Here is a 16138-nt window from a genome sequence, read left to right on the forward strand (position 1 = left end):
TGGGGGGGGACAGGTGGGACATGTCCCCCCCACTTTTTCAAAAGGCAGTTTTGGTCCCCTGCACTTTTTTCCGTCCAAAAACAATATTACGCTCCATTAAATGGATTTGGTTGAGCACTAGGACCGACACGGAAACCGGTTTCCTATTAAACCCGCCCAAAAGCTAATCTATTGGCTCTGCTGATACTTGCTAACGTATTATTGGCTGTTGCTGCTGTCACTCAAGTTGTAAACAGTCAGAACGTGCTCACGTTGTTTTGCTAGTTTGGAGCCGCTAGGGAACACCGGTACTGAGTCACATCGTCAACTAGACGCTGTGTAATATCAGAGCTCAGCTCAGCTTCCATTACATAACATTTGAATAAGTGTTCATTTGTGAGTCTTTGGTAGTTAGGCACAGCCAGGAGGCAGCATGTCAAGAAAATGAAAAGTGGATATAAGAGACTTCTTTCAAAGTCAAAACGTAAGTTGGAACATGTGACACCCCTGCATTAAGCTCAGACTCACCTCCTCCTTCACAAACATACTCAAAACTAACTTTTACAAACTCATCTCCTCCACATAACTGACTCCTCAGACACAATTTATTCGTATTATTATAATAATTATTTTTTTATTATTACTATTATCATCATAATTATTATTACTAGTAGTAGTAGTAGTAGAAGTGTAACTTCAAAACTTTTATCATTTAACTTTATTGTAAACTTATCTATTGCAATGTATATGTTCACATTAAAAAGCTCTGAAAAATGAACAGTATCATCATCGTCAACAGATTTTTTTAAGCTTAATGTCAAAGATGTACACTTTTCATTAGATTTATCTTATTTTTTCCATTTATTTTTTGTGTGTTGAAATGCAACAACTGTTTAAACACTTTTAAGGGAAAAAAACATATTTAATATGTTTTTATACACTCAAATGTTAGGGTGATGATCATGTGTAAAACATTAGTTCAGCATGTCCTCTAACACAGCAAATGAACAAATGGCCAGATCTCAGCAGGGACCGTTTATGTATAAATAATTTTTATACTTTTGACTAGGCCTGGGAAAGTAACAAATTTTGCTGGTCGATATTTTGTCCAACAAATTGTTGATGATAAACGATATCATTGTCAACATTATCTAGACCAAAATAACCACTAATATAATGTTAATATATCAAAATAATGCAAGTACACCCTTTAAAATGCAACAAATAAACCTTCATTTAACATTGAAATGTCCAGAACCAGAACTTCTAAATGAATAAAAATAAAAAACAAAAATTTAATAAAAAAGGAATCTCACTCCCTGTTAGAAAATGTTGCACCAAAAACAAAAAAGACCCAAAAACAATAAATACAATGGCCTATCCATTGTCAACAGCCAAAACTGCACTTCAATAATGATAATAAATAAAAATAATAATAGAGTTGTACATTTTTTAACTTTGATATATATATATATTGAGGATGGAAAAATTATTGAGATGGGCACGTGACGTGTCAAGGGGTCTTTACATAACACCCCCCACCCCAAATCCGCACAAGCCTGCTGTGTCCCCCCCACTTCTGAAATCAAAATTTCGTCCCTGCACTTAAGGGTGTAGACTACATATTAATGACAAATTAATGAAAATTAAATTGGGAGTTTTTACTTCATATTTTAGAAATAAAAATGACGGGGAACACATTTATGACGTCTTTTTAAACTAAATTTTCTAGCGTGACCTGCCTGCTTCACTTAAGTCACTGCTTATTAAGGTCCGTCCAGAATTACCGTGGCCCACCCAAAAATGAAAACCTGGCACCGCGCCTGTTATAAACCTCTGCAAATTGTTGTTCTTCACTTTATCAAACTCAGACTTTGTACAGCTAATGTCAATATGTAAAATTATGAATTCAGTCGAGCTCTTCCGCCCCTCCCTCTCCTGCTCTCCTGGAAACCCGACATCGGCTGTCAGAAGCGGGAGGTGAAGAAGGAGATGAGGCAAACAGAGTGAGTGCGACATAAAGTATCCAGACTGGCGTGGAGGTGAGCAAAACAGCTGGAAAAGTGTGGGTGTTGAATCCCCCACGGGTGCGATGCCCATGCGAGCGACCGGTACCTGCTGCTGTCACCTGGTTGTAAGCAGCTCTCTGCTGTCTGAGGGTAGGCCCCGCCCACAACGCTGCGGCTACTGCGGTGTTTTCTTTACTGTGGGAAATGGGTAATAATGGCTCTTTGATGGGAACAGGTTGCCGACCCCTGGTATAAGATCTGAGCTGGTAAAACAAAAATCCTCATCAGCAGGCGTTTTTGAAAGTGGGTGGGACACAGCTGCCAATCACAAATTTTGCCGGGGACATGTCCCCGGCGTCCCCGGTTAAAATGACGCCTATGATTCTAGCAGAGAGACCAACTCTTATCTGCCCCTGGGAGCCCCGTAATGCATAGCGTCATTTCAACATGGGGGTGTCCGCGACACGGTTTATATGCAGGTAGCGGCGCTGCGGCTGCTTTATATAGCGACTCGTTGCATTCTCCCTCAACCCAAATCCTCGGATCACGCATTTTAGCTAAAACGCTAACGCTAACTTGCCTTGCGTTGACTGTAGAGTTGTGGGTGATGGTCACGCAGATGTGTCATGAGATTTGAAGCGTTGCTGCCTTTCACACACTTTTTCCTGCACGTGCTGCAAACAGGATAGCCGTCTTCTATCAACTGTCCCTCGGCATTCTTCAAATATCCAAAATATGCCCATACTTCCCACTTTGTCTTCTTTGAGGGATAATAAATGTCCTGAGCACTGCGGTCTCCTCCTTTGGCCATTATTTCAGCTTTAGCTTCAAGAAATTTTTGGCCGTAAACAACAAAGTGCGCATGTGCCGCCGGCAACTTCAGCAGATGACACGGTGGCTGGTAAGGGTCACTACGCATACACCCAGCCACGGTAATCCACTGAGATAGTATAGTTTTTTTTAAACAAGACAGTTATTATTATTGTCAACTTTTTTACCGGGGTTTACCGCTACACCGGTTACCATGACAACCCTACCTCAAACTACAGGGAAGTCTTTTGAATGCTTCCATTCTTTGAAGTTTCCTCATCAGAATCAACCTCTGTGTCCAAAGTCTGTGTAACAATGAAATCAGGCGTATTTTGATTTGCCTTCTTCCCTTTTTTGAGTTCACTCAGATCCACCAGCAGGTCGTGGGCAAACCACCTGGACTTGACTGACATCTAGTGGTTCCCCCTCTCTCATTTGAAATAAACCAAATCTATTCATGTAATATGTTTCAAACACTAAACAGAAGCTGTCATTATATTCAAAGTGATCGATTAACTTAATCCATGGTGATAAACTTCAGAGCCACTGCTTCAGCTGTTCCCTGTTTTAAACCCTTGTAAACCTCACCAAAAGCACCGTTTTCCAGAAATTTCTGAACAATATAAACTCCTGATTGCCCTGTAAGGCTGCATGGTGGCGCAGTGGTTAGCACTGTTGCCTCGCAGCACGAAGGTTGCAGGTTCGAAACTCGGCTGCGGCCTTTCTGCGTGGAGTTGTGTGTTCTCCCCGTGCATGCGTGGGTTTCCTCCGGGTACTCTGGTTTCCCCCACAGATCACAACGTGCCCTATAGGTCATAAACTGTGAGTCTCTTTGGATAAAAGCATCTGCTAAATAAATAAACATAAACATGATAAACATAATCAGGTTGTTCTGTTCAGCTCCCTGAGATGTTTTAATAAATTGGCTTCTCTGGTCCCTTGTCATCCTTTTGGATCCATCTGAGAGCCACGACTTCATCTGTCCCCTGTTTTAAACCCTTGACAACTTGTCCAAAAGCAACACATCTATGAAATTCTTGAATGATAATATTAAAGCAATTTATTTGGAGCGCCTTTCAAAAAACTCAAGGTCACTGTACAATCAGGTTAAAAATAAACAAATTAAAACATTCAGTGAGTAGAAATTTTAAAACCCAAATAAAACATCAGATGAAACACTAATAACAGTTACAGTGAATAAGCTATTTTGAACAGATACATTTTTAGATTAGCCTGAAATTGGTGAAGGGTAGTCGTGTTCCTAAGATGAGCAGGTAATAAGTTCCTTAGGGAGGGTGCCCATCTGCTAAATGCTCGGTATCCCATTGTGACAAGACGTGCTGGTGGATTATTTAAGTTGATGGAAGAAGACAATCTGAGCATGCGAGAAGGTTTAGTGACTTGTAGGAGCTGTGAGAGACAAGAGGGGGCAAGGTTATTAATGGCCCTATATGTAAGGACTAAAATGTTGTAGTGGACCCTGAACTTTATTGGCAGCCAATGGAGCTGCTGAATAACGAGGGTGATGTGATCCAAATAGGGTGTTCTGGTGATTATATGAGCAGCCTACTTTTGAACCAGTTGATGTTTATTTATTCATTTTTGGGGCAGACCAGAGAGAAATGAGTTGCAATAGTCCAGGCGGGAGGTGACCAAACTGTTGACTAAAGTCACACCAACCTTTGTGCTTTGGAGATATTTCTCAAACAATAAAAACTGTTTCGGACCAGTGTTTCTGAGTGTTCGTTAAGAGACATTGATTGATCAAAAACACCCAAATTCCTCAAGTTTGACTTGATGACAGAAGTTAAATGACCAAGTTGTTGACTAATCACAGGAACCATGCTCTCAGGGGAAATGAGCAGACATTCAGTCTTCTCAGAGTTTAACTGAAGGAAGTGGTCCAGCCAGCTAGTGATCGCTGATAGACACTCCAGTACAGGGTTATTCAAGTCCGGGCCTCGAGGGCTGGTACCTAGCATGTTTTAGCTTTAACTCTGCTTCATCACACCTGGTTTCAGTCAACAGGTGATTAACAGGCTTCTGCAGAGCCTGATGAGCTTCTGCACGTCCCAAGTATCAGGAAATAAAACTCTTAACACCTGCCGTCTGAAGCTCAGCTGTGATATGGGTCATTTTTAGGACAGAGAACTGGTGCACTGATATTACCCTGTGTTAGTCCTGTTGGAACACTTAAAGTCACAGTACTTATTATTTCTATACAGGTGCTGGCCAGTAAATTAGAATATCATCAAAAGGTTGAAAATATTTCAGTAATTCCATTCAAAACGTGAAACTTGTACATTATATTCATGCAATGCACACAGACCAATGTATTTCCAATGTTCATTACATTTAAATTTGATATTCATAAGTGACAACTAATGAAAACTCCAAATTTGGTATCTCAAAAAATTAGAATATTCTGAAAAGGCTGAATATAGAAGACACCTGCTGCCACTCTAATCAGCTGATTTACTCAAAACACCTGCAAAGGCCTTTAAAAGGTCCCTCAGTCTTGTTTTGAAGGCACCACAATCATGGGGAAGACTTCTGACTTAACAGCTGTCCAAAAGACAATCATTGACACCTTGCACAAGGAGGGCAATACACAAAAGGTGATTGCTAAAGAAGCTGGCTGTTCGCAGAGCTCTGTGTCCAAGCACATTAACAGACAGGCGAAGGGACGGAAAAAATGTGGTAGAAAAAAGTGTACAAGCTCTAGGGATAACCGCACCCTGCAGAGAATTGTGACGACAAACCCATTCAAAAATGTGGGGGAGATCCACAAAGAGTGGACTGCAGCTGGAGTCAGCGCTTCAAGAACCACCACGAGGAGACTCATGAAAGACATGGGATTCAGGTGTCGCATTCCGTGTGTCAAGCCACTCTTGAACAAGAAACAGCGCAAGAAGCGTCTCGCCTGGGCCAAGGACAAAAAGGACTGGACTGATGCTGAGTGGTCCAAAGTTATGTTTTCTGATGAAAGCAAGTTCTGCATTTCCTTTGGAAATCAAGGACCCAGAGTCTGGAGGAAGAGCGGAGAAGCACAGAATCCACGTTGCATGAGGTCCAGTGTAAAGTTTCCACCGTCAGTGATGGTGTGGGGTGCCATGTCATCTGCCGGTGTTGGCCCACTCTGTTTCCTGAGGTCCAGGGTCAATGCAGCCGTCTACCAGGAAGTTTTAGAGCACTTCATGCTTCCTGCTGCTGACCAACTTTATGGGGATGCAGACTTCACCTTTCAACAGGACTTGGCACCTGCACACAGTGCCAAAACCACCAGCACCTGGTTCAAGGACCATGGTATCCCTGTCCTTGATTGGCCAGCAAACTCGCCTGACCTTAACCCCATAGAAAATCTATGGGGTACTGTGAAGCGGAGGATGCAATACGCTAGACCCAACAATGCAGAGGAGCTGAAGACGACTATCAGAGCAACCTGGGCTCTCATAACACCTGAGCAGTGCCACAGACTGATCGAGTCCATGCCACGCCGCATTACTGCGGTTATTGAGGCAAAAGGAGCCCCGACTAAGTATTGAGTGCTATACATTCACATTCTTTTCATGTTCATTCTTTTCAGTTGGCCAACATTAGAGAAACAAACATTTTTTCATTGGCCTTTAGAATATTCTAATTTTCTGAGATACCAGATTTGATGTTTTCATTGGTTGTCACCTATAAATATCAAAATTAAACGTAATAAACATCGGAAATACATTGGTCTGTGTGCATTGCATGAATATAATGTACAAGTTTCACGTTTTGAATGGAATTACTGAAATATTTTCAACCTTTTGATGATATTCTAATTTACTGGCCAGCACCTGTAGGATCATAATAAAGTAATTAATATTTTGATTTCACAGGTAGGTCACATCTTATTATATTGACTAACACTTTGATGGATTAGCTTTATTTAAATAGAGTTCTTTGGCTAATTAAAAGAAAAGAGTTCATTCTTCCTTCTTCTGTTGAGCTGAAAATAAGTAGGTTAGAAGGAATGCATGAGACCTCGAGCCTATCTCTCATGCAGACTAGTTCTGAGAAAAGAAGGGAAAAATAAGAGTCATTCGTTCCGTTACAGCTTCATCTCGGCTCTCTGAAAAAGATTGCGTGCAGCTGTGCGTACTCCATGTTTTATAGGTCACAAACCTACTTGGCGTGAGTCCATTTTTTTGCTGTGCTTAAGTACGGTTTTAGTAAGGATTCTACGCAATGTTTTATAAATGAGACTCCTGGACCTTCCCAGCCTAATTATTCTTTCTTTTATTGGTGGTAGTCTTGTCCTCAACACGATCACACATAACGAAACCACGGTTATCGTCTGAAACCTGTCCATGTTTCTGCTTTTCCTTCTGTTAGCTGCATTAGTTTAATGCAGCAACAGATCGTTTGTGTCTGAAGGACAGCCAGAAGATGGCAGTCTGGTCTCATTTTCAAGCGCTGTTCCTGCCTCCATCTCCAGTGCTGTCGGGCCATGGCTTTATAGAGTGGACAGAACCAGATTTGGTTAATATGAGACATTTTTCCTGCAGGAACTCAGCAGTGTGAACTACCTGGAGCTGTACCGTGTGGCCGACCTGTTCCACCTGCCTGCCTTAGAGGAGGCTGTGGTAGGCTTTCTGGTGGAGCATCTGTCTGAGCTGAGTCAGAGCCAGCAGGACGAAGCCCTGCAGCTTCCCTACCGCCTCCTCAGGGAGGTGCTAAAGAGCGACCGCCTCACCTCTCTGAGTGAGGAGGAGATATGGAAGGTACGTCACTGGTTACTGGTCCTTGTCCCAAAAGTATAAATGTATTTTTAATGTTGAGGATGTGATAATGATAGGTGTAGATTAGACTTGGGATTTAGGAATGACGTTTAATCTCTTGAAGTCTTTGAAACAGGAGTGTTGTTTATATTAAGGTGAAGTGATTAATCAAGTTGATAAGGCGCATTTTTCATAATCAACTTGGTATTATAACAACAAAAACCATGCTGCATAACATGAACCCTTCTGTCTCTCAAATATTGATATTAATGAGAATATGCAGAAGGAAGGACAGCTTCTGACTTTGTGTGCACGGCTGCAAAAGATTGTCAGTTCATGTGTGTGTGTGTGTGTGTGTGTGTGTGTGTGTGTGTGTGTGTGTGTGTGTGTGTGTGTGTGTGTGTGTGTGTGTGTGATGAACTGTCGGGATTGTGAAGTACGGTGGCAGTGCAGGAAGGGGACTTGCCATTTTGACTGCTCATTTGCACCAATCAGCCCCCACCCCACCAACTCTCCGTCCCCCCCACCTCTCCTTCTCTTCTCTGATTAGGCCCACCGCGGCTCCATCAGGGCCCCCAATCCCCCAGCTGTCACTCGGCCGCCCGTCTGATTGAAAACAATCAGGCCTCTGATGGCACAATTACCCTGACCCTTTAGCCAGCCGCCGCCGCCATAATCAGCCTCTGATTAGGCTGCTTTGGGCCTCCTTCACTTCGCTCAGAAGGTTAATTTGGGCATCAGACGGAAGCGAACGGCAAGCGAGGGCTGTCGTCCGAAAGAGTGGGGGCCGTGGAGGTGGTGGAGTGCACGTCAATACCAGAGCGACACAGCTCAGCCGTCAATCATCCTCACTTAGAGCTTGCTCAGAATCTCCACACTGTGGAAATCACGTTTTTCTGCCTTTGTTTTTTCCTCCATCTCCTTCTGGCAATCCTTTTTCTTTTTTTGTCTTCTCCGTGGCCCGCAACTCACCTCTCTCTCTTTCTCTCTCTCACACACACACGCACGCGCACGCACGCACACACACACACACACACACACACACACACACACACACACACACACACACACACACACACACACACACACACACACACACTCATCCACTTCCTTTCTCAGTGTGAAGGGGAAGGAGGGAAAAGGAGTTGATTTATTCCATGCCCCGAGGAAGTTGTGTGATGCAGCGTGACCTTCACAGTCAGCTGCTGTAGAGCGCACACACTCGCACACTGTCACTTCAGAGCGATGAGAAGGAGAGAGGTGGGGGTGTGGAGGAGGAACAGAGAGAAGTGAGGAAGAGGCAGGAGAGTGGCGGAGATGCTACCAAAGACAGTAGCCTTACTTGCAAATTTGTTGCAAATCCACACCTTTCAGAACAAATTACAGGAGAAATGAAGTGGAAACAGCTTTGTTTGGAGCAGAGCACACAACAGACATCTGTGCAAATAACACATCAAGTCCTGTGTTACCACTCCAGATGTGTTATTGTGGATTGTTTTCTGATTTATTCTAAGTCAGTCTTGTTGTTTTATTTGACCATTTCAACCCAAACATGCGTTGATTCCTGTCTGAGGCTCTGATTGTAGCAAAGACCCACTGCTTCAATCTCCAGTCATCTCGGCCACAATCACACCGTATCGTGGCAAAATAACCTTCCACCTCCCTCAAGATCAATTAAAGCCTTTCCTGCTTCCCAGTTCACCTGCATTAAACAGAAGAGGCTGCCTGTGGATGTTTACAGTCCGTTATTGAATGCGGCTGAATAATGAACAGGTGTGTGTGTGTGTGTGTGTGTGTGTGTGTGTGTGTGTGTGTGTGTGTGTGTGTGTGTGTGTGTGTGTGTGTGTGTGTGTGTGTGTGTGTGTGTGGCTACAGTGCTGGATTGCCCCAGTCACACCGATTAGCGTTCTCTCAGGTGTTTCCGTAGCAGCACAATGCTGATTTATGCTCAGATTTAAATGCATTTTTGTTTATTTATGAATTATTTGTTGAACCTGGACTCTTCGTACGGATTTCGTGAAGGTTGGAAAGACTTCTCTCTTTTTGTGTCTAGTTGGTTGTTCTGTGGCTGGAACACGACTGCCGGTACCAGTACACCGAGGATCTCCTGCAGCACGTCCGCTACGGCCTGATGGATGTTCCCACCTTACACCACCTTGCCCACAGCCACCCTCTGGTCCAGTCCAGCCCTACTGCTGCCGCCCTGGTGGATGAAGCGCTGGACTACCACCACTCCACTTTTGCTCAGCCCCTCCACCAGTCGGCCGGCACCAGGCCTCGCTTCCAGTCCCTCACCCTCTACATACTCGGGGGGCGGAAACGGGAGGTGAGCCGAGTCAAGGAGCTGCGCTACTTCAACCCCTCAGCACAAGAGCATGTACGCGTGGCAGGTGGGTCGAACTGGAGTGAGCTGGCGCCTATGCTCACAGGCCGCAGCCATCACTGTGTTGCTGTGATGGGATACTTCCTATTTGTAGTTGGTGGTGAGGCGGAGCACGCCACTGGGAGGACGTGTGCAGTGAGGACTGCATGTAGGTATGACCCAAGGGACAACCGGTGGATTGAGATAGCCCCCATGAAGGCCTGCAGAGAACACTTTGTCTTAGGAGTGTTGGGTCAGTACCTGTATGCAGTGGGCGGTAGGAATGAGCTGAGGCAAGTGCTGCCCTCTGTGGAGCGCTACTGCCCCAAAAGGAACAAATGGACATTTGTCCAACCCTTCGACCGCTCACTGTCCTGCCACGCCGGCTGTGTGGCCGATAACCTGCTCTGGGTTTCAGGTACCATCTCGAACGCTTGTATGTTTGTTCTGCTGTCTGCCACAGAAAAAGCTCAGCATGATGCTTTTTTACAGGTGGAGTTACAAATACTGCGCAGTACCAAAACCGGCTGATGGTGTACAACCCAGACCAGGTAACCATGGAAACATTCATTCAGTTTACTTACACAGCGCCACATCATGACAAGAGTCGTCTCAAGGCCTTTCACAAAGTAAAACATTCCAGTAGAGTTTAGTTCTTTATGCCAGTTAGTTAAAAGTTTCCTCATTAAAAATGGGGCGACGGTGGCACAGGAGTTAAGTGCTCGCCCCGTAATCGGAAGGTTGCAGGTTCAAGCCCCGCTCAGTCTGTCGCTGCCATTGTGTCCTTGGGCAAGACACTTAACCCACGTTGCCTGCTGCTGGTGGTGGTCGGAGAGACCGGTGGGGTCAGTGCTCGGCAGCCTCGCCTCTGTCAGTGCGCCCCAGGGCAGCTGTGGCTACATCGTAGCTCATCCCCACCAGCGTGTGAATGTGTGTGTGAATGGGTGAATGACTGATTGTGTTGTAAAGTGCCTTGGGGGGTTCCAGGACTCTAGAAGGCGCTATATCAAATACAGACCATTTACCATTTACCATTAAGGAACAGAGCAGATTACATCGAGTCACTGACATGTAGTGTCAGAGTCTTTACAGCGATCCCCATACTAAGCAAGCATCTAGCGACAGTGGAGAGGAAAACTCCCCTTTAACAGGAAGAAACCTCCAGAGGATCCTGGCTCAGTATAAGCAGCCATCCGCCACGACCCACTGGGGTTGTTGGCATTAGACTTGTGTTCAGTCTGGTGCCACAGAATGATGGAGACATGCCAGGGTTTCATTGTCAAACTGCCTTATTCTCATCAAGCCATTTTGGCATTTTAAGACAATTTTCATGTTTATCAACAGAACGGATTCAAAACAAATAACTGAAATTTAAAATGTTTAAACCTTAGACACAAAAAAGGTGTTTGGGGGTCTCTAAGCACGCAAACACCGGTAGGACTGTTGGTATGTTTTAATTAAAAAAAGAAAAATAATCACAGATATCTCTGAAACATCATGACACCAACAAAGGTAACAAGGAGAAGAAAAGTAGCTGTGAGTTTAGCGAGATTCACAGAATGAAAGAAGGAACATTAAATGTGAAGAAAACCACTGTGAATCAGAAAATATATGGAACAAGGCAGCTACACTGGAGGAGAAGAGATTCTGCTGTGACGTTATACATACACTGAGCTTCTGATCTGACCATGGTCTTGAGTCGGATAAGGGTAGAATACCTTCTCCAGGTCAGGAACAAGGTCCTGCCCCAAGTGGAGGAGTTTTAAGCATCTCAGGGTCTTGTTCATGAGTGAGGGAAAGATGGAGGATGAGATCGATAAGCAGACTGGTGCTGTGTGTGCAGTGATGCAGGTGTTGTACCGGTCTGTCGTGGTGAAGAGAGAGCTTTGCCTTGCGGTGTTCAGATTGGTCGATCTACGTCATACCCTCACCTGTGGTCACGAGCTTCGGGTGGTGACCGAAAGAATGCGGTTGTGGATACAAGCGGCCAAAATGAGCTTTCTCTCATGGAAAATGAAGGGAATGGTTCCAGATGACAATTTTACTATTCTTATTCAAAATTGTGATGCATTTCTAAAAAAAGCGTTCGAAACGGCATCAACACAACGAGGCCCTGGTGCTCGTGAGAAAACCGAGAACTCTTGCAAACATTTGAAGACGCTTTAGAAACGTTGCCATGAATATCACTTTCAGCCTTGTGAGACACTAGTTTAGTGTTTGGTGTGTGTGTGTTAATAGTTAGCGAGACAGCAAACCGATGTCAGTGTGTTTACAGATGTTCTCACCACATAGAGATTGGTCAGTCAGTGGCGTTTTAGAAAATGTAGATTCACAGCTCTAGCACCTGCAGTGCTGGATTACTGGTGTTCTTTTGTTTTAAAGTACTAAATAAAAACACATCAGAGCATACGCAGTGTACCTTTCTGCTGCTTCAGTGCACATGACGTCTATTTTAAACTAAAACCACTTGAATGTAGTTGGCAGCTGTTTATATAGGCGGCTGTTTTAGGGCGCTGGATTGTGGTGATGTTAGCGTATAGCATGATGGTATGTGGGGTGTATCTCTAAGAGATGCACATCCATATGGGCCTGTGCTTGTGCACGTCTGCGTGCAAGCGAGGGAGTGAAGGAGCGAGTTAGAGGAGGAGGCAGAGTCTCATTTGTATTCATCATGAATCTACATTCACCTGCCAGAGCAGCAGCAACCCCCCCACCCACTCTACCCTCAACAGATGGCCACCCGTCAGCTCCCAGCAGACACACGCACGTGCGCGCGCACACACACACACACACACACACACACACTCATTCTCTCCCTCAATCAAGTGTACACACACTCAGCCTGGCACAAAATAAGCTTCCACACACTTAGTGAGATGAGCAGGGATCCTCGGTGTAAAGTGGAGTGGCTGAAACATATGATTAGAAATAGGGAGGGAAGTCATTAGTACCAACCAGAGCTCCAGTGTCACGTTATTTATCCAGCACTGAGCATACATCAATTACCCATGCATGGATATGCTTAAATATTAATCTCCCTATTCATTCCTGTTCTCTTCCACCTTCTCTGTTTCACCCTCCCTCCCTCTGTGCACACTTCTTTCTTCTTTCTTCAAACCTCCCTTCCTCTCCACCGCCTCCTCATCAGGATCAGTGGCTGGCCCGCAGTCCTATGCTGCAGAGGCGAGTGTACCACGTCATGGCGGCGGTGAGGAGGCAGCTCTATGTGCTGGGTGGAAACGACCTGGATTACAACAACGACCGCGTCCTGGTCCGGCACATCGACTCCTACAACATGGACCTAGATCAGTGGACCCGCTGCTCCTTCAGCCTCCTCACAGGTGGGCTAAGTGATGAAACCGCCATGGGGATAATCACTCAGCTGACTGTAAACATCTAATCAGACAGCATGACAGAGCTGTTTGTTGGTAAACAAAAACCATTCAGGTGAAGCTGTTCTTTGATGCCACTCGCTCTCTGACTTACGTGGGAGAATACCGACTAAATATCAGCATTTATCCTGTCAAGAATCTAACAAACTCATTATTAGAGAATTTCATTTAAATTCATGCGGAGGTTCCTGAGACATTTAGCTGGCAGAACAACATAATCTAAATAAACTTTCCACATCAGATCCTCAGGAGATGCAGAAGCCTTTATGGAACAGTAAACATTATGAAAAGGATGTGTGTGTTAGCATGTGATTACAGGCTTTACTGTAACCATGACCTCGCCGTTTCTTCCGTTTTCTTCTGTTTGACTTTGCTGGTTTATTCTGGGATCTTTTGCCTTCATGCTATCTCCAGAAGTTTAAAGACAAAAGTCACAGGAAAGAGGCCAGAGGCTCAGACTTCACAAACACCTGTGTCCCATCTACATCTCCCTGCTTGTGCCTCTGGGGGTGGGGGTATGGAAGAGAGGAAAAGCGATCCAAATTCTTTTTTGTCTCCGTTCAGGTCAAAACGAGTCTGGAGTGGCCGTTCATGACGACAGGATCTATGTGGTCGGAGGATACTCCATCTGGACCAACGAGCCTCTGGCGTGCATCCAGGTAAGAAGGCTGCTGTTGGAGCGAAGCTACAGCTGTGCTGTTCTCTTCATGCCCGCTCATGCAATCCACAATCTAAAGGATTATTAACACCTCAAATCTAACATGTTCAGCCTGCATGGATCTCTGTCCTGCAATTTCAGTTCAGAATGATTTTGTAAGAAACTGAACTAGAAATTACAAGTTTTTACTTGTATTGAATACATTTAGCAACCAAAACTGTTTAGAAACAAATATTTACAGTGAGTGTCAGCTCAGACAGTAACGATTAAACTTCTTTAGGCGCAGCGTGCACAGCCGTGGCCACGGGCTTCCTGCACTATAGCAGTTTATTGCTGAAATAAACCAAGTTTTTGAGCTTTTAGGATCTCACTAATCCCAAATATCTTGGTGAAATGTAAAGTTAAAAAGAAGATTTAATGATGTACGCTCTGGACAGGTTGCCAGTCCATCGCAGTAATTGGTAAATAATGACATTTTTTTAATTTTATCTTAGATGCCACAAACTTGTTAGCAAGTCTCAGTTTTATGTTTAAAGGGAAATAAATGACCTTTTTTGAATTAGTGGAAACTTTTCACAAATACTTGTCTTTGACAGGCCGACAACATAAACAATCTAAAAATTGCGTCTTTTAAAACAAATTTAGACAATTAATAATCAGCGTGAAGATAAAAACCCAACACGAGTCATTTAATCTGACAGAAACATGCGTGAATGGCTCCACTGGCCATCGGCCTAACATAAAAATCACAAACAAATCAAACTTCCTGTAGCCTTGTCAGGGTCAAAGGTCATTTGAGAAACACAGAAACATGTTTTATTAAAGGCCACGTTTGTGTCGCTGACTTTGCTCCTCCAGGTTCTGGATCTGAGCACAGAAGGGAAGGAGGAGGTTTTCTACGGGCCAACACTGCCTTTTGCTTCCAACGGGATAGCTACCTGTTTCCTCCCCGCTCCTCACTTCACCTGTCCAAACCTACAGACTCTACAAGTCCCCCACCACAGGATCGGTGCCGTGTGACCCATACACACCCAGCTAAACTCTGGACAGTACTGTAATAGAAGTAAACATGCTGGAACCCGAGTGCTCGCTCATACAGATGTTCTCTGGCCTTCAGATGTATCCTGAAGACTCCAGATTTCCAAGAGCCATGCTAATCTAGATGCTACAATGAACAAGCTGGCACAGAGTATGTGCTGTAATCTCCTGAAAACACGGTTACATTCTGGGATGTTACGCTGAGTAAAGTTACTCCAGAACCCGGAAGTGATCGGTACTGCTCTGCTCTACTAACCATCTGCATTTAAACTGTCGTCATAGGATTTTTCTACAGAAACACACCCCTACACAAGCTTATAGCTATTTTCACCTCATTGGCCTAATTTCTTTCTCCTGAAAATTTTAACCGTATTTTTTTTTTTTGGTAAAAACACAATTTTATTTTATTTTTATTTAAAACATAAGACTTCGATTTGACGATTCTCCTGCAAAAAAAGCAGTGACATGATGTGTGTGTGTGATTCTTTTATGTTCTGCCCAGGACCTGAAGACTGTTTAAGTTCAAATGTCTGGTCAGTAAAAATCAAGCATTGGTTTGTTGAATATGCTCCAACATACGTATGATATTATTGTGTTGACTTTAAAGAGATGCTTTGACCACGAGAGGGAAAAAGATGCCTGCACTTCCCTCTGCTACTCGTCTGCAAGATTATATTATGGAAAGTTTGCAGATTTAAGACCCTACATAAATAAAATGTTGCAATGCGTTTGCATTAGTAAAATGAAAATGTCAAAGATTGTCTTTTAGCAGCCACAGATACTCCCTCAGTTCTGCACACGCTGTCCATTCACGTCTGGACTTAAGGAAAGAGCAGATGCTTTGCAGCCAGATGAGGCTGGAAAATGACAGAAAATGGGACTTGGTGATTGTGAGAGACTTCATGCGATTATGCGCAACCAAAGATGGATTGCACAAGATTGTTGCAACTTACAAGTTCAAGAAATAGAATTGGAACAAAATGTACTCCCTCCTGCCCCTTTACCCCTTTTCTTGGTGTTAAACTATTTGGGCTCCTCGACGCGTGTCGTCTCGTCTGTAAATCAGCTACAACCGGGCTGATGCTGTAGGACCAAACGGCATGCTGATGCTTCACTTCCAACACAACAGACCCCAA

At 44.2% G+C, this 16138-nt stretch overlaps 1 protein-coding gene across 3 annotated transcripts in view; it reads left to right on the forward strand.

Annotated features, from left to right (window-relative positions):
• klhl32 (kelch-like family member 32) overlaps window positions 1–16040 on the forward strand; it is a 60394-nt gene extending 44354 nt beyond the window's left edge. For 2 of the 3 annotated variants that reach the window (XM_070550914.1, XM_070550913.1), the window contains exons 6-11: window positions 7340–7555; window positions 9606–10332; window positions 10407–10465; window positions 13063–13255; window positions 13871–13965; window positions 14823–16040. In XM_070550914.1, coding sequence (XP_070407015.1) covers window positions 7340–7555; window positions 9606–10332; window positions 10407–10465; window positions 13063–13255; window positions 13871–13965; window positions 14823–14984 — 1452 coding nt within the window. In that variant the 3' untranslated portion in view covers window positions 14985–16040. The remainder of the gene's footprint in view (window positions 1–7339; window positions 7556–9605; window positions 10333–10406; window positions 10466–13062; window positions 13256–13870; window positions 13966–14822) is intronic. The other variant, XM_070550915.1, reaches the window with a different exon arrangement.
• The last annotated feature ends 98 nt before the right edge of the window (window positions 16041–16138 follow it).

This window comes from Nothobranchius furzeri, chromosome 5 (genome assembly GCF_043380555.1).
Source record: "Nothobranchius furzeri strain GRZ-AD chromosome 5, NfurGRZ-RIMD1, whole genome shotgun sequence".
In the NCBI taxonomy this organism is placed as follows: Eukaryota; Metazoa; Chordata; class Actinopteri; order Cyprinodontiformes; family Nothobranchiidae; genus Nothobranchius; species Nothobranchius furzeri.